Source organism: Myotis nattereri, assembly GCF_964212035.1.
Source record: "Myotis nattereri genome assembly, chromosome: 16".
NCBI lineage: Eukaryota > Metazoa > Chordata > Mammalia > Chiroptera > Vespertilionidae > Myotis > Myotis nattereri.
The window spans coordinates 16,053,037-16,079,323 of NC_138091.1; the positions used below are offsets into that span (position 1 = coordinate 16,053,037).

Below are 26,287 nucleotides of genomic sequence, written 5' to 3' on the forward strand. Positions count from 1 at the left end.
TATAAGCGGTAGGAGAAAGTGGATCTTAAGTGGAGGGAAAGATAACTCATTTAGCTTTATCTTTCAGAACTACTTGTGAGTCATTACACACGGACAGAGGCATAGCAAGAACCTGTGTGGCAGGGGGAGGGGACACAGGGAGACTGGGGCTGAGGAAGGAACCAGGTAGGGGGTTGCCGAATCCAGGTGAGGGCTTAGAGCCCCCACGAGGGCAGCGGAGAGGAGGGATGGATGGAGGATGTTTGAAAGTTCGGTGAGCAGCTGATGTGAGAGGAATGGAGTCTGACCCCTGGTTCTGGCTTGAGTAAGTTGGTCACGTCTGTAGGAAACACAGGAGGGACAGGGTAGCAGCGAGGACAGAGAATGTGCTCGCATTTAGGATATTGATCTCTGCCCCTCCTACCGCCCATTCTCCTCACCCAGCTCTTCCTCTCCAGCGCCGTGGGGCTTGCCCCCCTGCCCTCACCTCTTCTCACCCCCCTCAGATGGGCCATCCAGTCTCCTGACTGTAAACACTAAGCCAGCAATCCCAGATTTACCTCGCGGTCCAGACCCCTCTTCGCAGCAGCCTGCTTCTCATCCACTCAGCTTCTCATCTCCACCTTAATGTCCCACAGGCACCCCAACCTACACAGTTTGGACCCCATTTTCCTACCCACAAAGCCCACCTCTCCCCCATCTTCCCGATGGCACCACAAGCCACTCAGTTCTCAAGCCAAACTCCTAGGCGTTATTCCTGACTGGCCCCTTTCCCTTATTTTCTGTCAAGTTAATCATTAAAGCAAGTCAAGTCTCCCACCAAAATAGGTCCTGAGTTTTCCTCCTCTGTCCCTCTCCTCTAAGCCTCACAAGTTCAAGCTGCTGTCATCTTCCTTAGAACCTGGACCCTCCAGTGGCCCCCTGTCTGGTCTCCCAGGCCTCCTCCCCACCATCTGCCCACAGTGGCCAAGGGAAGGTCCCTCGTGCTGCTTCACTGGCACTGGCCTCTCGCACTTCTTCCTGCCCCTGGCCCTTAGCACGTGCTGTTCCCCTCTCTAGAATATTCTCTCCTCTGGCTCGTTCTTTCCCTCTTGGCAGTAAGTGTAGTTTCTCCAGCGAGATCTCTAACCACCCATCTCTCTCACAGCATCTTGTCCTTTTTGTCAGTGCATTTCTCACTTTGTAGTTGTAAATGTTTTTTTATTCACTAACATCTGTGCATCAAGCCTGTTATGCCAGACATCATGCTAGGGGCAAGGGTGCAACGTTGAGTAAAAGCACACATGACAAGCGCTTAGCGAGAATGTGGAAGGCAGAGGGGCCTCTGTGACTTCTGGGTGGAGAGGAGAATATAGGTGTTTGGTGACTGATGCTGGGAGTCGGGTATAGGTCATTAAAGTCACAAATGAGATCACCCGGGGTGAGGCTATGGCTTGGGAAAAGCAGGTCAGACAGTGTGTGCCTGGACTTGCATCCGGCCTTATCCTAGGAAGGCTTTCAGGGGTGTTGAGTTTGGACCCCTTGTGAGTGCCCCGGTGTACGGGAAAGGCAGAGAAGTCATCGGGGAGACTGGAGTAGCTAGAGAGGTCGATAGAAGTCAAGGAGAAGGTGGGGTTCATGAAAGGAGCCAGGAGTGACGAGAGGCTTTAGGATGCCGCTCTGTGGTCAACAGGAAAATACTAGTATATCAGGGTCAAGTAAAATAGATGTTGGACAGCCTGCTCTTAACACTTGACTGGTGGTTGCCTGCGTGTCAGGTGGAGGGAGGGCAGGCTAGCAGCCAGGGCGCTGGGCAGCGGGAAATGAGCGGAGAGGATGCAGAGTGGCCCACGGATGAACTACTCTGGAAAGAAGCTTGGCTCTGAGGAGACAGAGAAGTGGGCAGGCGCAGGTTAGAGGAAGCTCATTGCTTCGTGGCACACGCAGGGGTGGGGTTTGGTGGGGGTTTTGCCAGAGCAAGTAAGAGGAACAGGTTGAAGGCCAGGGAAGAAAGGTGGTCTCCGAGGTGGATGGTAGGCAGAGTCCTGAGCACAAACAGTAGCTTTGACCTGAACCCCTGAGTCTGGTGGCTTCGCTAGGAGGAATGGTATGTGCAGGCTGGGCCTGGGAATCGATCCGACTTCAGCCCCCTTCTCCCCACTTCCGTTTAAGACATGTGTGACTTGAAAAGTTGCCTTACCTCCTGGATCATGGTTTTCTCTTCTGCACAAAGCTCATTGAGATCTTGAGGTCCCCACATACCTTCTATTCTGGGGAATGGATGAAAGAAATGCAGGTGGCTGTTAAGATTGACAAGGGCATTAACAGGGCAATTAAATCGATATTTTGATTAAAATATTTCAGTAGTGTGTTTCATTCATGTAACAGTTTTTTCAAATGAGAGTGTATTGTGCACCAAGTGTGGGTGGTGCCCTGTGTTGGACTTCTGTTTAGAATCCCATCATTTGAGGTGTTAGGTCTGTGTGGGCAATGTGAACCCTCAGCTGAAGGATCTGAGAAGTGTAACCATCATTAAGCGTAGCTTAGGCGCTGATTCTTTTTACGAGGCTCCTTCCAAATTTGTGTTCTTGCCCTTTAATTAAAGTTTATTCACGCTTTGAGGAAAGAGCTGAAGTTTACTCATTCCCACAAATCTGAACTAATGCAATCTCTCCCTGCAACTTGAATGACTTTTTTACTAAAATCCTAATGACTGATGAGAGATGGCTCTGGTCCCTAGTTCCTGAGCCATATTCATTAAGTGGATTTGCTTTGTACAGTCTTATATTTTTATGTATATCTTTATAAGCCTTTCCTGTTTTGAGACTTGTCATAATATCCATTTGTGTATCAATAATGCCAGCCAATGGTCTCTTATATACCAAGTAATTGTGTATGTAACGGGCAAATGTTATCAGGCAGAGTCCCTGAAAGTAGCGCAGCGGAAGGCATCTGCTGGTATGTGGTCTGAAGCTGTCAGAGCTACACTACCCGCCCTTGAAGTGTGTGGCTGTTGGTCCCACGGCTTGTGCAGTGTCTCCGTATGCTGACTGCCCCCCTAGATGGCATCTCTCCTCATCTGTCCACAAGCTTGTGCTGCTGCACTCACTGTGTCTTGTCTTCCCTGCTGGAGAGTGGGTTTGACTCGTCGTCCTCTTCCTCTTTATGTTCACCAGTGGATCGTATTGTGGGCCTGGATCAAGTCACTGGTATGACGGAGACAGCTTTTGGCTCTGCCTATAAAACCAAGAAGGGCATGTTTCGAACCGTCGGCCAGCTCTACAAAGAGTCTCTCACCAAGCTGATGGCGACTCTCCGCAACACCAACCCCAACTTCGTTCGCTGCATCATTCCAAACCACGAGAAGCGGGTATGTGTCCAGCACGTGCTGGGATCGGACACTGAACGAGGTCGGGGTAGAGCGGTTCAAAGGTAACACTCTCCTTTCTGGTCAGGCCGGGAAACTGGACCCGCACCTCGTGCTGGACCAGCTGCGCTGCAACGGTGTGCTGGAAGGCATCCGCATCTGCCGCCAGGGCTTCCCCAACCGGATCGTGTTCCAGGAGTTCCGGCAGAGGTATGGGCCGCGCGCTCACCTTTCCACCTGCCTCACAGCACGAGGTTGGGAGGCATTCTTTTCCTGTTCCCTGGAGAGTCCGATTTCTTCACATGTGGGAAAGGCTAATCCTTATTACCTTCACTTTTGGTCAAGACTATTGAGGGCCTGCTTCCTGGGGAAGTCGCGCCGTGACTGCTGTGGTGCTTCAGAAACTGCTGTCTGCAGGGTCGGCTGAGGCTTCCAGTTGCTCATTTAAACAGTTCCATCTGGGGCTTGAACTTTTTTTTTTTTTTTTTTTTGGTGTTTTTTGTTTGTTTTTGTTAATTCTCACCTAACAGTATTTTTCCATTGATTTTTAGAGAGAGTGGAAGGAAGGAAAGGAGGGAGGGACGGAAACATCAATGTGAGTGAGACACATCGATTGGTTGCCTCCCATACTCACCCCCACCAGGGCTGCGGATCTAACCTGCAACCCACATATGTGCCCTTGACCTGGAATTAAAGCCGAGACATTTCAGTGCTCAGGCTGATGCTCTAATCATTGAGCAACACCTGCCAATGCTAAACATAATTATATTTTTTAATATATATTTTTTATTGATTTCAGAAAGGAAGGGAGAGGGAGAGAGAGATAGAAACATCAATGATGAGAATCATCAATCAGCTGCCTCCTGCACGCCCCCTACTGGAGATGGAGCTCACAACCTGGGCATGTGCCCTTGACTGGAATCAAACCCAGGACCCTTCAGTCCACAGGCTAACACTCTATCCACTGAGCCAAACCAGCTAGGGCCATAATTATTTTTTTAAGCTGATATTTTAAAATACAGTCATGCCCCCATAACAATGTTTTGGTTAAAGACAGGCCACACCCTAGTCAGTTTGGCTCAGTGGATACAGCATTGGCCTACAGAGCAAAGGGGCCCAGGTTCGATTCTGATCAAGGGCATTTACCGTGGTTGTAGACTCCTCCCGGGCCCTGGCCCTGGTTGGGTCACGTGCCAGAGGCATCCAATCAATATGTTTCTCCTTCTCTTCCACTCTCTCTAAAACATCAATGGAAAAATATCCTCAGGTGAGGATTAACAATATATAAATAAATAGATAGATAGATAAAGACAGGCCACATATATGATGGTGGTCTCATAGATTATAATGGAGCTGAAAAACTCCTGTCACCTGGTGACCTCACAGCCATTGTAAGGTCACAGCACAACGCATTCCTCGTGTTTGTGGTGCTTCTGGTATAAACAGACCTGCTGAGTTGCCATTCATATAAAAGTACAGCACATACAATTATGTACAGTATATAACAGTGGTTGCCAACCGGTGGTCCAGGGACCACTGGTGGTCCGTGAGGTCCAAAAGGTTGGCTACCACTGGTGTATAACACTTGATAATGTAATAAATAACTACAGATTTATGTATTTACTATACTACACTGTTTATCATTATTTTAGAGGGTACTCCTTCTATTTGTTAAAAATGTTGTTGTAAAACAGTGTGCCATGTTTTATTGGCAGCAGCCTCACTATCTCATGTTTCCCGCATGTCTGATTACATCATCTTCTCTGTGCTTCATTTAACTCATGTTTTGTACAGTAACATGAACAGGCTTATAGCCTAAGAACAACAGGCTATACCATACAGCCTAGGTGTGCAGTGGGCTGTACCATCTAGGTTTGTGTAAAAATAACAGAAATGGATGCAGTAGAAATGGATGAAAACTTATGATGGGAAATTGGTTTTTTTAATGTATTGCATAATTTTCTTTAATATTTAGTTTGCTTTTTTTCTCCTGGAAATTGGATTTTCAATTATGGCAGCCTTTGTTGTTCCATAATATAAACAAGCCTGCCATCATAGGATGGCCCTTTCTCCCACTGTTCCAGAGGAAATCCCGTTGAGCAATTATTCCAGCCCTTATGGGTTTGGGGGAACCTGTATTGTGGCCTCATTGTATGATAAACAGTTGGGTAGACTCTCCCTTTTTATGGGTAGGAGAAAAAGGAACATAATTGACATCCAGAGGACAAAGTTGATGGTGTAGCCAGGATTCATCTTTAATATAGCCAACTACCTATTTGCTCCACTTTATTTTTACTGAGGTGTAACTACATAAAACACACAAATCTTTTTTTCCAATTACACTTTACATTCAGTATTATTTTATATTAGTTTTAGGTGTATAGCATAGTGGTTGGATAATCATATGCTCTACCAAGTGGTCCCCTGATATATCCAGTACCCACCTGGCACCATACATCTACTAGTCTACACTAATAAAAGACAAAGATGCTAATTGACTGTACCTTTGCTATGCCCCAAGCCACGCCCACCAGCCAATCAGAGCAACTATATGCAAATTAACCCAACCAAGATGGCGGCTGGCAGCCACGGAGCAGGAGCCACGGCTGGTTGCCCGGGCGATGGAGGAAGCCAAGTTTCCCACCTTCCCTGAGCTGGCTGTGTGCTCTGCTCAAGGCAACAAAGTTTCAATTATAGAAGATAAATAAATCCCAGATACCTGCTTCCAGCCAGCCTCCACTGGGAGCTTGGGTGGCTGGGGGCCATGACCAGCCTGAAAACAAGCATTCAGCCCCTCACCCAGGATGGCCACACCCTCATGGGGTGAGGGTGCCCGCTGGAGGGCTTAGCCAGCCTGAAAACGGCCCTCAGCCCCTCACCCAGACTGGCCAGGCACCCCCAGCAGGACCCCCCACCCTGAAGGGGCCGTGGCCAGCCTGCAAACAGCCATCAGCCTCTCACCCAGGCTGGCCAGGCACCCCAGGGGGGACCCCCTACCCTGAAGGGGCTGTGGCCAGCCTGGAAACAGCTATACTATACTACCAGAGATTGCATCGAGCCTATCAAGCAGGCGCATCAGAGCCTGGATGAGCAGGCTGGCGGTCTTACAGTGGTTCGTAACCTGTGGGTCGCGACCCCTTTGGGGGTCAAACAACCCTTTCACAGGGGTCGCCTAAAACCATCGGAAAACACATATATAATTACATATTGTTTTTGTGATTCATCACTATGCTTTAATTATGTTCAATTTGTAACAATGAAATTGGGGGTCACCACAACATGAGGAACTGTATTAAAGGGTCGCGGCATTAGGAAGGTTGAGAACCACTGCTCTAGTAGTTACTATAAAGTGCAGTCTTCAGCGTGCAGCTTAGTGAATATATGTACACCCAAACCATTGCCATTTTGAATGTCACCTGCTGCTTTCTCTTCTCAGTGGAGCCTCTGGGCATTGTTGTCATGGCCTTTTCTATGATCCAATAGATGTCCACAAATCGGGCACAGAGAGCCAATTCTCCTGCATCTTGGGCATGTGAACATTGTGGGAGAAACAAAAAGCAAAAGGTTTTTAAAACACCATGCTTTTATTCTTCTCTGCCACAATTTTTATACCTCGTCTTTGACATGGGAGAATTGGCCTTATGTTCATTTGTTTATTTTGAGAAATAGAAAATCTGATTATCACTTGGTTACTTCTTTACACTTAATTTGACATGATTACCCATCATATTGCCTCATAGAGAAAGCAGAACTCACAGTAGGTAAACATTCACAAATCTTTACCAAAACCTTTTGGCTGCTTTTCTTACAGATATGAGATCCTCACTCCAAATGCTATTCCTAAAGGCTTTATGGATGGCAAACAGGCTTGTGAACGAATGGTAAGCTTTTCTTGATTTTCCTGCTTTGTGGACTATTTATATAATCTTTTTCCTACAGCAAAAAATAAATGAACTCTTTCGCTTTTAGATCCGGGCTTTAGAATTAGACCCAAACTTGTACAGAATTGGACAGAGCAAGATATTTTTCCGAGCTGGAGTTTTGGCACATTTAGAGGAAGAACGGGATTTAAAAATTACCGATATCATTATCTTCTTCCAGGCCGTTTGCAGAGGTTACCTAGCAAGAAAGTAAGTGGGCAATCATAAAGGGGGTGGGAGGTGTCTCTTCTGTGACAGATCAACAGAAGGACATAGTTAATAGAGCAGGACTACAACCGCCAGCCAGGGAACGGGAGGGACCCCGTCGCACTGCCGGCATTGCCTCAGACCCGCGGTGTGGGACGGGGTAAATGGCAGCGCGCTGTCGGGCAGCATCTCTGAAGAAAGGGGAAGGCGTCCGTGATGGGTGCCTGAGGCTGGCTGGGCGGCTCATGAACTGACCTGGGCTCCAGCAGCAGCCGGTTCCCGTGGTGTCACTGAGGGCTTGATTGATACATGGACCTACTCTGTGTCTTAGCCAAATAAGAATGGTTGCCTTTAGGAAGTGGTCTCATGACAACCACCTTTACGACACACTTTTCTGTATGTGACGAGTTTTTCCTGCTGTCCTTCAGGGCCTTTGCCAAGAAGCAGCAGCAGCTCAGCGCCCTGAAGGTCCTGCAGCGGAACTGCGCCGCGTACCTGAAGCTGCGGCACTGGCAGTGGTGGCGCGTCTTCACGAAGGTGGGCTGCGGGCTCTCCACGGAGCAGCGATCGCCCCGGGACCACCCTCCGGCAGGAGACGTGATGATAAACTGCTTAATTTTGTCACAGGTGAAGCCGCTCCTGCAGGTCACTCGCCAAGAGGAAGAACTTCAGGCCAAAGATGAAGAGCTGCTGAAGGTGAAGGAGAAGCAGACCAAGGTGGAAGGGGAGCTGGAGGAGATGGAGCGGAAGCACCAGCAGGTGTGTGCGCTGGCTTCTTACAGGGGCACACGTCCCAGCTGACGTGAGCGCCCCCACTGGCAGGAACTCGCACACGTTTCATTGTGGTCGCTGTACCCGCATACCATCTTAGTTGATGCGTATCTGTCACTCCTTTCCACAGCATAGGCATTCGAGAACAGAGACAACACATCGTTATGCCATGCATTTGTCTTTATATGAACCAAAGTCAGCCTTACCTCTTGCATTTTGTCTTTGTTGTATTTGGACACGCAGATGAGCATGTCTGCTTATCAGACATGTATTAGCACCCGTTTTCAGTGAGACTCACAGTGTTACTACCATCCTGTGACTGCTCCTGGGGGAAATAGAAAAAGGTAAAAGGATGAGATGGTGCAAGGCCACCACCTGCCTCTCCACAGCGACAGTGGTCTCCAGTCCATGTCCCTTCCCAGGCAGTGGTTCTTCATGACACATAGAGGCTCAGAACTGTTTATAGATGACAGGGATAGAACTGGAGTGTTCAAGGCCAAAAAGGTTAACAATAAAGGCCAAAAAGTCACTTGATACCACACAGCTTTCGCAGTCACCATGAACTTTATTACATTTGAGTGTTTTCCCTCTCCTGTTTTTCTCTCCCTTCGTAAATTATCTTAATAGAAGAATGGGAGTTCTTAAAATAGCATGAGTTTAACATGCTACAACTTGAGACAGCAGAAACAACTAAAGTGTTTTCATCTGGCTTATTTTGCTACAGCCAAAAACATACTTGGAAGTTTTGCCAGTGGCGGTAATATATTTGTAACTTTCCATTTCTTTGGTGCATTGACCACTGAGATCTTGGTGACTGTATCTTGTGTGTGTGCTGAGGGCAAGTCCTAGTCCTGGGCGCTGTGTTGTGATTGCAGCTCTTAGAAGAGAAGAACATCCTTGCAGAGCAACTGCAGGCGGAGACTGAGCTCTTTGCTGAGGCAGAAGAGATGAGAGCCAGACTCGCTGCTAAGAAGCAGGAGCTGGAGGAGATTCTGCATGACTTGGAGTCGAGGGTGGAAGAAGAAGAAGAAAGAAACCAAATCCTCCAAAATGAAAAGAAAAAAATGCAAGCGCATATTCAGGTATCTGTGATCACTTTTATTTAGAATTCTATTTTGGGTTTTCCAAGTGAACCTGTTGAATGAATAGAAGCTATGGGTTTAGATTCTTAATGTGTATTTTTTTATTGTTGTTGATCCTCACCTAAAGATATTTTTTCCATTGATTTTTAGAGAGAATGGAAGGAAGGGGGAGAGAGAGAGAAACACTGATGTGAGAGAGACGCATCGATTGGTTGCCTCCCGCATGTGCCCTGACCAGAGTATGTGTCCTTGACCAGAATCAAACCCAGTACCCTTCAGTCCACGGGCCAATGCTCTATCCACTGAGCCAAACAGGCTAGGACTCTTAATGTGTATTTAGGGCAAGAGGAGTCTAGATTTTAAGTACCTACTCTTAAAAGATGACCATCATTCGGCGCACACAAGTAATAGATTTTCTTCAAACACAGATTTATTGTTTTGAAGAAGAATCTTTTTCATGTTCTGATGTGGCATCTTACAGTATGTAAAGTGACTCAAAATAGAACTCCCAAGGTCTGTAGCCTTTTGTAGGGAACATAATTTGTCCTTTGTGTTGTCATTAATAATTGTGCACTCACTCCATTCATTAGATAGGCATCTATGAGGTGGTTTGGCTCATAAGAAATGCTTAGCACTGACGTAGGAGGTGGCCAGGAACCAGAATAAAATACTCAGTCCTTGCTGGTGGCTACTTTCTTATAGATACAAACTGTACAGGAAGCACAGCTATCGCTGTGGGTGAACTCTCAGACAGATGACACAGACAGTAGTTGCTCTGCGTGTGACCTCGGACACACACCCCTCTCCTTCTCCGGCCTCCCTCCCTCGGCCTATCCAACATGCTCCAAGTGTCAGGGCATCTGTATCTGCCACCTTCACTTCAAACTAAGCTCCCTTTCCTCCATGTCTTTCCCTTAATATTTTCTTACCCCATGACTTATTACAAAACACAGATAATTCAGATGTTTGTCAAAACCACAAAGAATATATTATTTCCTTGGCAGATACCCCATATAGTAAATCATTGGGACACTTTCCATTCTTCAAAGTACACAGCTTTCAGATAACCCATAATAAGTTAACAGAATATCACAAAAGCTGTAAAAAGTGAAAAACCTGTCATTATCAAGTCTAATCCTAGACTTTATTCAAAGAATCAATCAATGGAAGCCATCTAGCTACCTAACATTGGGGGGTTATTAAACCAGGGCAATGCTATACTGTTCTAAATGTTAAGATGTTTATTTTCATGGGCACTTATAATATCTGGATAGAGATAGTTGCAAAATAGTATACACAATGGATCGAGTTTAAGGTATTTACATAACATAAATTTATTTGTAGGATTTTATATGGGAATTTGCAGATCCAAATAACACCAACAGCAGTGTTTCCCTGGAGGCATTATCAGCAGTTTTAATTTTCTGTTCTCTGTTCATTTCAGTAATATGTTTTACTCATGGAGGAAGGACCCCGAATTCACCTCTAATCCCCCAACCTACTTTTTAATATAAACTCTACATTTTAACAACTTCCAATAAAATACTTGCATTTCTCTATTTAGAAAACAAATATGTCCTTGTAGAAATAGGGTGTTTTTATTTTGGTTTGGTTTTTCAAGGCTTTTTATCTTTGCGTTCTTTACCAGACTCTCTGATATTTCTAGGGTTTTGCACTGTTACCTTATTCTCTCCCTTTGCGACATGTAAACTAATTCAAACACATTCTAAAAACATTTACGGTAATTTTGTTATTAAGTATCCCTGTTTTTCCTCATGAAATACCAGAGGCTCATGCTGTTAATTGCCTGGCCGTGGGAAGATCCACCCTTGTTGCCCCTTCCTTTTTTCTTTCTTCTCTGAGGTTTGTCCCAGTGTGCGAACCTTATTTGGGTTTTGATTCAAATAAACTAATATATGTAAGTGGCCTTTTAGTGATACCTACCGCCTGGTTTCCCAAATGAAATGTGTTTTGGATTTGCTTCAAAATAATGCTCAGGGAGAAGGTGGAGGCAGAGAGGAAGTGAGGTTGGCCATGAGCTGATGCTTGTTCAGGCGGGGCTGCTGCATCTGTGTGGGGCTCATTGTGCTGCCTGTGTCCTCCATATCTGTGTCTGAGGTTTACACAATAAAAAGTTAGTCTTTTGCAAGGGTTTCATTTCAGAATCAACCATGAGTAAATTATTTAGCCAAAGTTATCCATGACACTTTCTCAAATTGATCCTACATTGCTTTGTATGTACAACCTTGTGCAATCAGATATATGTTACTGTGTACAGTAATGTCAGCATATGAAATAAAGAGGAGCCTGATATGATAAAAGTATGTGTAAACACCAGAAGCCCACCCAGTTTGGTGACGTGCTCCTGTGGTGAAAGGCATGCTTGAACGGAGCCAGCCCACTGCCAGGCCCTCTCCTCTTTCTGTTCTGTTCTCTCAGCTTGTGGCCCAACATATAGAGTAGAAACAGATAAGTATGTGTTTGATGTAGTTCTGTGTTACTCATATTTCCCTGTGTCACTAATTCAGAAATATGAATTTTAATTACTATATGTTATCCCATTTTATAAATAAAATGCCAACTTTTAATTACCAAGACTTTCATGTAGTGTGTTCATCGTTCCTCAATATTACACATATTTAACTCTGGCTGGTGTGACTCAGTTGGTTGGAGTATCACCCCATACACCAAAAGTGGCGAGTTCAATTCCTGGTCTGGGTGCATACGGGAGGCAACCGATCAATGTTTTTCGGTCAGTGTTTATGTCCCCCTGTATCTCTCCCTTCCTCTCTCTCTAAAAATCAATTTTTAAAAAAATTTCACTTTTTTATATGAATCACACGTGTTACTATTTCCTGACATCGCTGGCTTAACAGAAATGCTTGTTTTCAAAGCTTGCTGCACTTTCTCGTGCTGGCTTCCAGAAGGATTGACCCAGTTTGTACGTTAACCTGTGGTTCATATGAATGTCTGTTTCACATAACTGCATTTCATATTTTTAAAAATATCCTTGCCAGCCCTAGCTGGTTTTCTCAGTGGTTAGAGCGTCAGTCCATGGACTAAAGGGTCGCAGGTTCAATTCCAGTCAAGGTCATGTACTTCTGTTGCAGGCTCATTCCCCAGCCCCAATCGGGGTGCGCGCGGGACGCAATCAATCGATGTGTCTCTCTCATAGATGCTTCTCTCTGTCTCTACCCCACCCTTCCACTCTCTAAAAATCAATGGAAAAATATCCTTGGTTGAGGATTAACAAGTAGATATATATGTATACATATATGGCCTTGCCATCTGAGCATCACAAATTGGTGTTTGTTTGTTTGTGGGTTTTTGTTTTGTTTTTTCACGAATCGGCATTTCACGATGTGTTCCTTGGGTATTCATGGCCGGGTTTGGTGGGAATATGCGAGCTGACCGTGTGTTCACAGGACCTGGAGGAGCAGCTGGACGAGGAAGAAGGGGCCCGGCAGAAGCTGCAGCTGGAGAAGGTGACGGCCGAGGCGAAAATCAAGAAGATGGAGGAGGAGATTCTGCTTCTTGAGGACCAAAACTCCAAATTTATCAAAGTGCGGATGTTTCCCTCCCAAGCTGCTATAGAATACGGGAATATTTCTGTGGTCATGAAAGGGGCTTTAACCAAAAAAATTCTACAAAGATTTCAGATTCATCTTCTCCCTAAGTCTCTACCTGTGTAGGTTTCTAAAGACACAGTCACAATGTCATGTTTTACATCCACTCAGCATCCTTATAGTCCTTTAGACTTCTCACTTGCGCCCTTGGTGCAAGTCGATCATTCATCGATGACTTGTCCCACGGGCCCAGCATTCATTTGTCAGCTCTGGTTGTGGGAATCTGAAGGCCGGCGCCTGGGCAGCCCCGAGGGGTCAGCACCAAGATGATGAGCCTCCGCCTCTTTGGAGGATGTGGCCTGTAGGGAGGCAGGGCCGGTTGTGTTCTAAGTTATACAAACCCGAGTTGTTACTTTGAATGCCTTTTCTGAGGCAGTGTTTTCTGTTCAGGAAAAGAAACTCATGGAGGATCGCATTGGTGAGTGCTCCTCTCAGCTGGCTGAAGAGGAAGAAAAGGCAAAAAACTTGGCCAAAATCAGGAATAAGCAAGAAGTGATGATCTCGGATTTAGAAGGTTAGTGTTTGGGGCTAGAAAAATGTAGGACCGGGACATAGGAATGTTTAGATTTTACTTTAATCAGAACATGATAACAGAGGATGCATGGTGATTACTAATGAGCCTTTGGTTTGTGTTTATTAAAACAGATCTAGTCACCACAATTTGTGATAGAATAGCAGTAAATTATTCTTTTTAATTCACTTTTTAATATTAGGTCCCGGGGTGAAACACGGTGCCCTTTGTGGCCATACTTGGGATCGAAGTCATGTTTGAGCTGTTCAGGCCCTTGGGCTTTGTGGGTCTGATCCAGAAAGTGCGCCTGGGCTCCGTTCACGACGGGACCGCTTCCTGCAGGGACAGAGCGGCCGAGGGTGACAGTGCCCACGCCAGTGGCAAAAGATAGTCAGGAATCCTGGGGGTTTTTGCAAAATCAGTCATGGCTTTCTTAAAAGAGAGAGAGAGAAAGAGAGAGAGAGAGAGAGAAGGGTAGATGTTGGGAAGAGCATAGGAAACCTTCCCTTCAGCAAGCAGCTGCAAGCGGTCTCCCCACGAGGGGAAGAGCCGACGCTTAACGCCCAGCATTGTGAGGGCTGTGGGTCCTGCAGGGCGTGGTCACTCTTTCCAGTGCATTGCTTCCATAAGGGGGAGAAAGGAGTTTGTTTGTTTGTTTGTTTTTAATGTTTAGGGCTTTGCGGTCTTTTTTTTTTTTTAAGTATAGATCAGAGGTTGGGGAACCATTTTCCTGCCAAGGGCCATGTGGATATTTATAGCATCATTCACGGGCCATACAAAATTATCAACTTAAAACATTACCCTGCTATATTCGGTCATTCACTTAACTCACTCACCCCTACTGCCTCGGCAGGGCCAGAGCAAATGGTGGGCCTTTCATCGCCCGCGGGCCAGACGTTCCCCACCCCTGGTATAGACAAAAGGGCTGCCGTAGGAAATTATTTTCAGAGGCCGTTTTCCCGGTGTGTGGTCCCCTCCTGGGGAAGGGCACCCACAGCAGAGGTGCTGCTCCCTGTGTGACGGGCCAGCGACGCTCGGTCTCATCTCTTAGCATTGGATTCCCGCTGCAGAGCACAGAGGCTTACAGCTTCCGTTGTTGTGAGGAGGCATCCGAGTGGAACAGGTCGCTGCTGTTGATTAAGGAACCATTGCCAAGTCCAAGCGGGGAGGGCAGAGCTGCAGAGCCCTCTCCCCTCTCTCCCTCACGCGTGGGAACGGCTGTCTTGGTTCAACCAGGGATTCCCCATGAAAGGGAGGGGGGGACAGGCCGTTGCCCACACTGCCAGCCTCGGCCAGGCCCCCCTGCAAACCCGGGCACAGCGGTGGGCGCATCATGAGAAGCTTTCTGATCGCTTCGCTCTAATAGCGTGCCCACTTCCCATGAAAGGACGTCCTTAGAACCCACCCAGCTTCTTCCTTAAAATACCCTCCTCCCACCAGTGATCTGCCTTCAGTTTTGAATGGGTTTTGAATGACTCATTGGTACAGTGTTGTCAGTGTTATCAGGGCAAGGACATGCTTTTAAATAAAATAGCTTCTTTTCGACTTTAATCAGTTTTCATTTGAAGTTTTTCATATGGCGTGTGCCTCAGTGTGTTGAAGGTCTCTGTCTTGCCTTAAAGAGCGCTTAAAGAAGGAAGAGAAAACCCGTCAGGAGCTGGAAAAGGCCAAGAGGAAACTGGACGGCGAGACGACTGACCTGCAGGACCAGATCGCTGAGCTGCAGGCCCAGATCGACGAGCTCAAGGTGCAGCTGGCCAAGAAGGAGGAGGAGCTGCAGGGCGCGCTGGCCAGGTCTGCCCCCAGAGCCCGTGGGAGTGTGTTGTGTGGGCTTTCTGTCCATGTCTGGGTGCAGACCCAAACCCTGGGAGGGAACACGTCATTTCCGAGTTGCTGGGTGTGGCACCCAAACCTAAAAACCCAGGAGCACGTCATTTGTCGGGGCAGCAAGAAAACATAAGCCGTTCTCAGAATTCGCACTGAAACTCACTAGTCTCCTCAGGAAATCCTTGGAAATTCACAGCAGAAAAAATGACTGTGTCACAGCAAACGTTTGGTTTCTGTCCACGTCAGTATGTTCGAGAAGTTTAGAGAAATCACTTCAGAAAGGATACCCACCCCATACACTTGAAGCGTGATTTGCTATTCAGTTCTAGACCATTAGAAACCCTATGTAGTGAATATGTTTATATCTAATACTTTCATTTCTTTATTAAGAATAACTATTTGACTACATGGTCATAGGACTTAGAGTTTATAATTTATTATAATCAAAATCTATAACAGACATTTTTCTGTCCTCTACCACTGTTACTCTTCCTTTGGCCAAATTTCTGCCTTTTCATTTACAGAGGTGAGAGCTAGATTCTAAAATTAAAGTTCTCACACTCACTGTCATGGCTGTCAGCTTCCCCTCGCTCATCACAGACATCCCAGCTACGCCCAGGCGGTGTCTGCCTCCATCCAGCCGCACACCAGCAAGAAGAGGCGGAGAGAGAGCATAGGTGGGAGGCCTGGCGGCGGCTGTCTCCTCTGCTGTGTGTTCTAAGAACTGCTTTGAATTTGCCGGTTCCCTGTAGCATGGCACCAGTTTGGTAGGCTAGACTGCTACCCTGAGCGGTGTTCTAATGATAACAGTTTATTTTATAGGGAATTTTTTAAGGTTCTAATCATTAAAGTGATTGTCTTCTCTCTTAATGGAGATAGGTAGCCCTTTGCAAAGGGGGCTGGGCTCGATTGTGAATCTAGCTTTGCCAACCAGCTTTCGGGCCTGCAGGTCATTGCCCGTGTGCCTCCGTGCCTGCCGGGCAGGCCCTGTGCCGCGCCAGGCTCGTGCCACGGCAGAGCTGGGTAACCGGGTCTCCCTGTGGAGACGTGCAGGGGCGGTTCCGCTGGGGAGCAGCCCTTCGGCGCCCCGGCTGAGCGCGGCCCGGCCTGGCTGTCCTCACAGGGGCGACGATGAGACGCTCCACAAGAACAACGCCCTGAAGGTGGTGCGAGAGCTGCAAGCCCAGATTGCCGAGCTTCAGGAGGACTTTGAGTCCGAGAAGGCTTCACGGAACAAGGCGGAGAAGCAGAAAAGGGACCTGAGTGAGGAGCTGGAGGCTCTGAAAACCGAGCTGGAGGACACGCTGGACACCACCGCCGCCCAGCAGGAGCTTCGGTGAGTGGGGGCCGGCGCCCGCGGGGCTCCGCACGAGAGCGGGCTGACATGGCGGGTTCGCTGGCCTCTTCAGGAGATGGTGTGCGTTCTTTAGGCTGTATTGTAAGTGTCCCCTCTCCGTCCTGGAAATAATGGCAGGTAGAACAGTAACAAAATAACAGTGGTTAGAAGCAAGCCAGCCTACGCGGGTAGGTGGATGGACCGACAGACTGAGGCCCATGATCAGGGAGCCATGATCAGAAAGCCTGTCAGTGCTGGGTATCTAAGGGAAAGACGGACAGACACACCCACCGAGGCTGGAAGGAGACTGGCTTAGACCACGTGAGAGAGAAAGGACCGGAGGACTAGCTGGGACAGGCCCAGAGGAGGAGGTACAGGGTGGCACGCATCTGCTGGCAGCACCACTGGTGAGCGAATAGATGGGAGGGAGGCACGTGTTCAGGACAAGGAGAGGAAGGTGAGGACAGGCACTCAGGCAGAGGTAGAGGCAGGGGCAGGGGCAGGGGCAGTCACAGATGAGCCAGCCGCCAGGTGCGGGCAGAAGAAAGGGACAAGCACAGGCGAGGGAGCACAGCTGGAGACATTGCACACGGCCTCCACGTGTCAGCCACAGAGTCGCAGAGAGCGATAGCCACGCGCTGTGAGCAGAGGCAGCCTGTGGCTCCTGCTGGCAAGAGAGAGAATTCTCCTCGAAGCCGCGATGTCATCTCCCAGACGGCTGTCTTGGCCTCTTCCTGACCATCTGCTTCCCCCTCAAGACTCAAGCGGCCAGGTGCAGGGGCCCAGCTCACTGTGGCTGGCAGGTTTGGCTGGCTGCTTGCAGTGTGCACGCGCGCACACACACACACGCATGCACACACACACACATACACACACGCACACATACATACACATGCCTGCCGGCTGTTCCAGGGTGTAGTAGCCCATCGTGCTAAAAAGGAGGCTGGGGCAAAACAAGGACGAGGAATCGTTGGTGAAGCCGGGCGGTCAGAGAGGTGGGAGGACCTGAGGACCTGGGGAGGAGGTGTGCTGGGGGGAGCCAGTGGTGCCCTTCCCTGGAAGATGGAGCTTGCAACGTGCTCACCTGGGTGCTGGGACCCGGAGAGAACCACGTCCCCGTGTCTGCAGAGCAGGCTTCCTGGTCGGGTTGCAGGCGACAGGAGAGGGTTCAGGGGCGGAGAAGCAGTGGTGAGCCTAGAACACGCCAGGGACCTGCCACGGGTCCCTAAGAGGGCAGCGAACGGAGGCTGTGTCCCCAAAGAGGGCCCTGTCTCGGTTGGAGCCCACCTGAGGCTGGAGGCTCCCTGCCCACCTCAGCGAGTAACCCTGCTTGTAGGAGTTCTAAGTCCCGGCCTTCTCTAAAATGTCTGCTTCTTTTAAATTTGGAAACCACAGAACTAGACTTTGTTGAAGTATTTCTTCTCAGCTAGTCTTTTGAGCACAATAGAAAAAGGCGTTCTGATCATTTCTTCCATTCAACTCTTAGAAAATACATATTTTTAAGACAGTACAATTGATGCATGCATGTTAATTAAAGCCATGGCTGTCCTCAAATATAGATTCTGCTGTGTGAGGAATTACCGTGCCTGCAGCTCAGATGTGCTAGTGTTCGTGAGTCCTCCGCTCTGGCTAAGGACCCCACGCCCTGCCTCTCCAGCTGGGTATCACATGATTGGCATAAAGGGAATGGGCTCAGCAAGTCAGGACCCTCACTGGGCTCCATCTTCATTGGCATTTTAGCTCTTTAGGACTTAGGATGAAGATTGGCGAGGGGCGGGGAGGAGAGACATGCCAGACAGATGCATAGTCACTGCCAGGCACCGGGGCTGAGCGAGGCTGGACCACAAGAAGTCTTCGCGGATTCCTTTTGTCTGGCTACCTGCCACCCCAGAGCTGGCAGCTGCCTGGGCCCCTTCTCTCTTGGCCCAGCTGACCTCCGCCCTCTAGATCCCACCATTCCACCAGTAACGACAGGACGGTGTGTCCACACGGGAGTCAGCGTGCAAGTCACTGTTCTAACTGTTCCTGGTTTAGTGTGGAGAGTGAAATGGTTTTAATATAGAGCGAGGTTGCCAGAGCTGTGCTTCAGGATGATTGTGAGTTAAATTCTTGGTGTTAACATGGCACTTAGCTTAGTGGTTTCAGTCGTTGACAAGCTATATGCTTAAAGACGGTGCTCAGATCCACCCACTTAAAGAGTGACTTGGGCCCTCGTCGGCTCAGTGGACAGAGCATCGGCCCGCGGACTGAAGGGTCCTGGATTTGGTTCTGGTTAAGGGCATGTACCTAGATTGCAGGCTCGATTCCTGGTCCTGGTCAGGGCATGTGTGGGAGGTCACCAATCGGCGTCTCTCTCTCACATCAATGTTTCTCTCTCTGTCTCTCCCCCTCCCTTCCACTCTCTCTAAAAAATCAATGGAAAAATATCGTCAGGTGAGGGTTAACAAAACAAAAAAAGAGTGACTTGGGGTGAAGGCTTTTCTAGTTGGTGAAATAACATTGATTTTTCAAGTTACCCAAATGTTATAACAAATTATAAAAAAAGTCAGAAAGCCAAGTAAAAGCATTTGATACTAATGTGACCTTCATACGGTGGCTGCAGGTTGGATAAAGCCTCCTGGCCTCCCGGGCTTCCCAGGTCTGTGGTCTGGGACCTGCCGTGTCTCCTCTCAGCTTACAGAGACCCTTGAGCCTGGCGTGCGGCCTCCACCTGCCTCCTGCCTCCTGTCCCGCCTCCGTGTGGCCGTGCCAGGCAGACGGGAGGTTTAGTGACTGCAGTTCCCACGCTGTCAGAGAGGCTCCTGCTTCTCTCAGGTGCAGCGTCTGGACTGGTTTGACCTCCAACGTCCTGAGCTTCCGAAAGCCTCTTGGACTCACCTTTCCAGCCTCACTGAAGTGTGGCTGGTGCTGCAGCAAGCAGCCTGGCACCCGTGTCAGCCGCTCCTGCCCTGTCGTGCGGCAGGGCTGCCGGAGCACCGTGGAGCCCTCAGGGATGTCCACTGGGTCTCCAGCGGAGGTCAGCTGTGGAGGGGAGCAGGCTGCTTCCGGAAGGTTCCCTGCACCACAGTTAGGGGTGCACCAGCCTATTGGAAAATAGCGCCACAAATAATAATCAAAGTAATGGATGTAGCATTTTTTTTAAGCATCACTTCTTTTTAATGTTTTCTTGATTTTTTTAAAATACGTTTGTATTGATTTCAGAGAGGAAGGGAGAGGGAGAGAGAAAGAAACATCAATGATGAGAGAGAGTCATCGATTGACTGCCTCCTGCACGCCCCCTACTGGGCATCAAGCCCACAACCTGGGCATGTGCCCCGACGGGAATCACCATGACCTCCTGGTTCATGGGTTGGTGCTCAACCACTGAACCACCCAGGACATAACAAATTAATTTTTAATTTAATTAGCCAACTAATTCTGAGCTGCTTTCTCTAAAACACATTTCTCCAGAACAAAACGTGAACAGGAAGTGGCAGAGCTGAAGAAGGCTCTTGAGGAAGAAACTAAGAACCATGAGGCTCAGATCCAGGACATGCGGCAGAGACACGCGTCGGCCCTGGAGGAGCTGTCGGAGCAGCTGGAGCAGGCCAAGCGGGTGAGGGAGCCCTGCCCTGGAGAGCTGGGCGGCCAGACCCGCTCCGCCCACCCTCCCCTGCAGTGTCCACCCCCCTCTGCGCGCGCTGTGGCGGCTGCTTTCTTCCCAAGAGCGGTGGGCCCAGCCACCATCTGGAGGCACATTTCCTCCCAGGGCCGCCTCTCACTCACCATCCTTCTCTGACGTCTCAGCTCAAGCAGCTGAGCAGTTTGAGGTCTTCCTCCCACTCATGTGCTGCCAGCGCGTCATCGTGTCCATCTGTCCCATCCCCACCCCCACCCCGATATTTCACGTGTTCCTTATGCGCGTCTCTCCCTTGGCCCTCCTGCCTCTGACCTCAAACCGCTGTATACGTTGCTCCCTCTTATGTGTCTCTAGCACAGGCTTTCTATCCTGATGAAACTCATTTCATTTACCCTCTGACTCGGCCTCCCTGGGCAGCGTTTCCCAGTCATTATCCTTTCCTCCACGCTCTGTGCCTTTGCTCCGACTTCCCCGGTGCGCTCTCCTCCCGCCCACATACCACCTTCCAGTTTACACAGTGACAACAGTAGCAGATGCTGACATTCCCATCAGTATGTGGCCGTCGCTGCCAAGTGCTGTCACAGTGCACCAGTCACGTGCACTGCCTTCTTAAGCTTCATTTCTATCCTATAGGTTAGTCTCTGTCATTTTCACTCAAAGACGAGGAACTGAGGCCCAGTCTCGTTAGGAAGTTAAGCCAGGACCACACAGCCCGTAAGTGGAAAGGCAGATGGAGGCCAGGCAGGACGGCCACAGAGCCCCATGCCACCCCCAACTAGATGGCTGTGAAAGCCTGTCCCATGTCGTCCGTGAGACACCCGCCTACTATGACCACCTTGCACCAACACACACTGCTCACTCGTTTGTCATAACCACCTGAGACTCACAGAGCTCGCTTCAGACAAGGAGGACATGAATGAATCGTTACTCTTTGGACAGGATGTGCTCAGGATGTCGCCCCCCAGCCTGCACTGACAAGGATGCATTACACAGTGCAGTGAGCCCCTAAATATCGGCACCCACTACCCCAAGCAGTGTGCACACGTGTGTTCCTTCTTCAGCACTCTTCACACAGCACAGCAGATGTTTCATGCATTCATTCAGCGTTGACTCAGGCTCACTGTGTCAGGCACAGTCCGACAAACCAGCAAGCAGTGCCTCTCATGGCGTGTAATGAAGATACCGTTTTTCCCGTCCCCCTCCTAGTTCAAAGCAAATCTGGAGAAGAACAAGCAGGGCCTGGAGACGGACAACAAGGAGCTGGCGTGTGAGGTGAAGGTGCTGCAGCAGGTCAAGGCCGAGTCTGAGCACAAGAGGAAGAAACTGGATGCCCAGGTCCAGGAGCTCCACGCCAAGGTCTCCGAGGGAGACCGGCTCCGCGTGGAACTGGCCGAGAAAGCGAACAAACTGCAGGTGAGCCCCGGCGACCACCGCACCTGCCCCAGCGTGGCACACAGCTCCCCCTGCACCCCCGCGGCCCTGAGAGACCGAGCTGATGTGCTGTTCAGTGCCTGGCGTCGCATCGCACCTGAATGTCCCAGCGCAGGTCCCTCAGGGGCATTTCTGTGGTTGAGTTAAAGTTTAACTGTGCTTAGGAATGAGACAGCATGAATTGGCCTGAGCCTAGTGAATTCACAGTGAATCATAGACATAGTACTTTCACTGGTTTCAAGTACAACTTCAACTTCTCCATCAGTCTAGTCCAGGGGTGGGCAAACTTTTTGACTCGAGGGCCACAATGGGTTCTTAAACTGGACCGGAGGGCCGGAACAAAAGCATGGATGGAGTGTTTGTGTGAACTAATATAAATTCAAAGCAAACATCATTACATAAAAAGGTATAGTCTTTTTTTTTTTTTTTTTTTTTTTAGTTTTATTCATTTCAAACGGGCCGGATCCGGCCCGCAGGCTGTAGTTTGCCCACGGCTTGTCTAATCAATAAGAGCAGGAACAATGGGCAAAAAAAATTGTACCTAGTCTTGGGAAAGGCTTGTGAAACTGGGATTTTTTACACCGTGGTTAAGTGTAAGTTAACACAGCCTTCTCTGGAGGACAGTGTGGCAGTTTTGGTGCCACGAGCCTTGATAATATGATACCCCTGCCCAGTGACTTCACGGCTAGAGGTTTGTCCCCGAGAAACCATTAAGGATGTGCACACAGATTCCAGTCAGCCTCTCTACTGCAGAAGTGTGCATAGAAGAATATAGCTGGAAGTATAAGTGTTTTTATTGTTTGCACACTTACTGTGCAAACAATTCAGTAGGAGTGTCTGTTGGTGCGAAAGATGTAATTAGTGTGCTGCAGTGCAAACAATCAGCGTGTGGCGTGGAGACCCGGGCCCGGCGTGCGGCCCCACAACAGCGGTGACTGACCCGGTGAGAGGGCACAGGAAGGAAAGGGACGGGACCCTGCGAGGCCCTCAGAGAGCAGCGCTGGCCCCGCAGCTGCAGGGGAGCCCAGAGACAGCGCCCGGGTGGTGACTAGGGGCCGGGCACGGGCGCCCTCTGCCCGGCACAGACCAAAATGCCAGATCCAGAGGGAAGCAGGTGTTCGACATAAACCATTGTTCACACCAATGTGTGAAGTGGGAGGCCCGCCCGCCTCACGACTCATCACTGGGAAGACTCCCAGGAGCTTCGTGCTCCTGCTCCTGGTTGAGGCACAGCCAGCCGTTTGTCACGTGGGGAACGTAGGAGCCTCCCAAAGTCTAAGCTCCCTGACGCCAGCCAAGGGCCGCCTCGCGAGCGCCTCTCTGTAGCGGAGTCGGGTGTGATGCTCAGGTGCTCACAGACCCACGCTTTCCTCCGAGATGTCAGAACCGCGTGTGGTGGGGAGGCGAGGCGAGGGGCGCTCCCGGACCAGTGCTGCGCCGGGCATGCATCCGGCTCCTGTCCGTGCTCTCGGGTCATTGCTCCATCACCCTGGCCGGGCCGGGCCATGAGCAATGAGCAATGAATGTGAGGCTCGGAAGCCGGGCTGCCTGCCTGCCTCGGTGGCTCCCTCGCAGGTCACGGCGGGCGGTGTGCTGGGACCAGAGCCCTTCTCCACGCTGTGGCCAAGACTGATGGCGTGTGGCTCTCTGAAGGACGTGCTAAGATGAGCAAAAATAGAAATGTCATTCGCTTAGAAACTTGTTTAACTTGTCCCTCTGCTAATCTGACTGGAGGACCAGCTAGAACACAGGGGCCCTACTGTCCCCTCCAGATCCCTCTTCCTTTCTTACACCCCCGTCCCCAGACCTGTGGAAGGTCTTACAGCGTGGGGACCTATAATGGGGGGAGGGGTATTTTAGAGCTAGCATTAATTGATGAAAAAAATTTTTTGACCACATTATTCATAAAATTTGACCATAAGAGGTAACTAAGTATTCATGATAAATATATAATACCAATTAATACCAGTGTTCTAAATGTATTAAGGTATGGTTCCATACAATATTATATTTGTTTCAACATGCAATACCTTAGGATGTCATCGCCACACTGCGTCTGGTAGCCATCTGTCCCCGTGCAGTCATCACAACCTTATTGACTGATGTTTTAAAGCTTAAAGAGACTAGAATCTAAACTCTGAATCTCTCTGATAAAACTTCCAAGTTCTGTAAGAATAGTAATCATACTGCCCCCCACCCCCCCCCGCACATGGTCACTGCTTCTCTGTGTGAAAGAGGATGGAGTAGCCGCCTGCTGCCCTCAGGCCCCTCACCGGCGGGCAGCCCTGGGCGGCTTGTAACTGCCTGTTCACTGTAAACCAGGTAGTAGCGGCTGGGAGAGCCGCCATGCGTGCGCCCTGCAGTTCCAAGCTCCCTGTCCTCTCCGTGGGGAGAGACGACGTCCTTGTGTGTGGCGGCTGGGACAGTGCCTGCCAACATGGGCACTGTTGGGAGGTGACAGGCGCTCGGTGAGAAAGTCCTCCTTAACCGAGTTGGCGTCCTCCCTCAACGCTGCTTTATGCTCACGTGGGAGGTGGTTCTGGGCCGTTTATCTGCTCACTGACGGATTGCATGTAACTTTGCTCCTCCGTGCAGAATGAACTGGATAACGTCTCCTCTCTCCTGGAAGAAGCGGAGAAGAAGGGCATTAAATTTTCTAAGGATGCAGCTAGTCTTGAGTCTCAACTGCAGGATACACAGGTATTCCGGGGGGAGTGAGGGGCCTTTAATAACACGACCATTTCCGGAATCGATATGTGAATTGCCTTCGGGTTTCCGGTGACTTCTGTCTGGAGCCACTTGCACTGTGACAGCCGTGACATTCGGGAGCCCCTGAAGCTCAGGCTCCGTGCGGAGCCCAGGTTCTGTGGCACAGGCACGTGGGCCCGGCGGGGGCGCTGCCTGGGGCGTGGCTCGCCCGCAGCGTCCTGTTGCACACACGTGTGTCGCTGGCCATTTCAATAAGGGGGTTTGTTCTAGTTGAAATGTCAATACGCTGACCTCGGAGAAAGAGTCCGTTTTGTAAAAGGGTGGGTTGAAGCTTGATCGTACTTTCATAAGACTTGTGTTAATTTACTGGTTAGGATGGCAGTTAGGTTAATGACCATGATAATATGAACATAATGTAGCAACTTTCTTGGAGATGTAAAATTCTTGTTAAATTTTCAAACTTTCTATAGAGCGTATTTGCTAGGTTCTGGGCTGGGTGCTGGGGATACAGGTTAAAGATCGAGACACACAGGAGTGGCATCGGAGGTAGTGGGACAGGGTCACTGTACTTAGGGCCTACGCTGTGATGGCGAACCTTTTGAGCTCGGCGTGTCAGCATTTTGAAAAACCCTAACTTAACTCTGGTGCGTGTCACATACAGAAATTTTTTGATATTTGCAACCATAGTAAAACAAAGACATATTTTTGATATTTGTTTGATATATTTAAATGCCATTTAACAAAGAAAAATCAACCAAAAAAATGAGTTCGCGTGTCACCTCTGACACGCGCGTCATAGGTTCGCCATCACTGGCCTACGCTGTGCTGAGGCCCCTCCTGGCTGGTGAGGGACAGAGGGCCGCTCACAGAAAGCTGCCTGTGCCTCTGACGGCGTTAAGTGGGAAAGACCTGTTTGCCCTTACATTTTAGAATAATTACTCGGGCAGAAAGTGTAAAGGAGAAGCAATGGAAGGGTCGCCCAGTCCTGGAAATAGTCATCCTCCTGAGAAATGCCAGTGCCTGGGCGGGGCAGGGCGGGACAGGCAGAGGGTCTAGAAATGAGGAGGTGCCAGAAGGGGAGGTGGCTTGGCCACGTGCAGGTTCCTGGCCTGGGCGCTGGGTGGACAGAGGATGCTGCCATTCCTCCTGAATGAGTTTGAAGCAGTATTTGTGTTAAGAGCTTTTATAACGTGATCACGTGTTTTTAAATCTTTTCTGTTTGTTAATATCACTGAGTATTTCTCATACACCGAGGCTCTCTGTGCTTTATGACATGCATTTTTAATGGGGTCTTTTGTGAGGGTGATGAAGGTAACTGGAGTATCGACCTTTTATAAAATAAACAGGAGCTTCTTCAGGAAGAAACACGCCAGAAGCTGAACCTGAGCAGCCGGATCCGGCAGCTGGAGGAGGAGAAGAACAGCCTGCAGGAGCAGCAGGAGGAGGAGGAGGAGGCCAGGAAGAACCTGGAGAAGCAAGTGCTGGCCCTGCAGTCCCAGGTGTGTCCTCGGGAGGCGGTGGTGGCCCGGAAGTGTGTGTTAGCAGCTCGTGTCCCGCTGTGCTGGATTGCTTCAGCTCACGTGGGACCGTTAACTAGGTTGCACTAAATAAAGCCCATTAAGTGGTTTTTCTTTGACCCAGCCAAATGCCGATGCTGTGCTGGCTCTGATATTGGAAGCATTTAAAGACACAGGCCCTGGCTCAGTTGAATGGGGGTCGTCCGCGCACCAAGGGGTTGCTGGTTCGATTCCTGATCGGGGCACACCCCGTTGCAGGTCTGACCCCCCAGTGGGGGCCGTGCAGGAGGCAGCCGGTGGATGTTTTGCTACCATATCGGTGTTTCTCTCCGCCCGCCACTTCCTCAGTCTGAAAAGCAATAAAAAATACTTTAAAATAAAATAAAGACACAGGACTGTATCAACT

At 49.4% G+C, this 26,287-nt stretch overlaps 1 protein-coding gene across 1 annotated transcript in view; it reads left to right on the forward strand.

The window, feature by feature from the left end:
* The window catches only part of MYH10 (myosin heavy chain 10), a 144,213-nt gene that overhangs the window by 101,773 nt on the left and 16,153 nt on the right, over window positions 1–26,287 (forward strand). Inside the window, exons 17-31 of the mRNA XM_081109002.1 lie at window positions 3,135–3,328; window positions 3,414–3,535; window positions 7,137–7,206; window positions 7,295–7,455; window positions 7,881–7,989; window positions 8,080–8,211; window positions 9,099–9,305; window positions 12,731–12,868; window positions 13,322–13,445; window positions 15,065–15,236; window positions 16,393–16,605; window positions 20,056–20,200; window positions 21,431–21,637; window positions 24,251–24,355; window positions 25,711–25,863. Coding sequence (XP_080965128.1) covers window positions 3,135–3,328; window positions 3,414–3,535; window positions 7,137–7,206; window positions 7,295–7,455; window positions 7,881–7,989; window positions 8,080–8,211; window positions 9,099–9,305; window positions 12,731–12,868; window positions 13,322–13,445; window positions 15,065–15,236; window positions 16,393–16,605; window positions 20,056–20,200; window positions 21,431–21,637; window positions 24,251–24,355; window positions 25,711–25,863 — 2,252 coding nt within the window. The remainder of the gene's footprint in view (window positions 1–3,134; window positions 3,329–3,413; window positions 3,536–7,136; window positions 7,207–7,294; window positions 7,456–7,880; window positions 7,990–8,079; window positions 8,212–9,098; window positions 9,306–12,730; window positions 12,869–13,321; window positions 13,446–15,064; window positions 15,237–16,392; window positions 16,606–20,055; window positions 20,201–21,430; window positions 21,638–24,250; window positions 24,356–25,710; window positions 25,864–26,287) is intronic.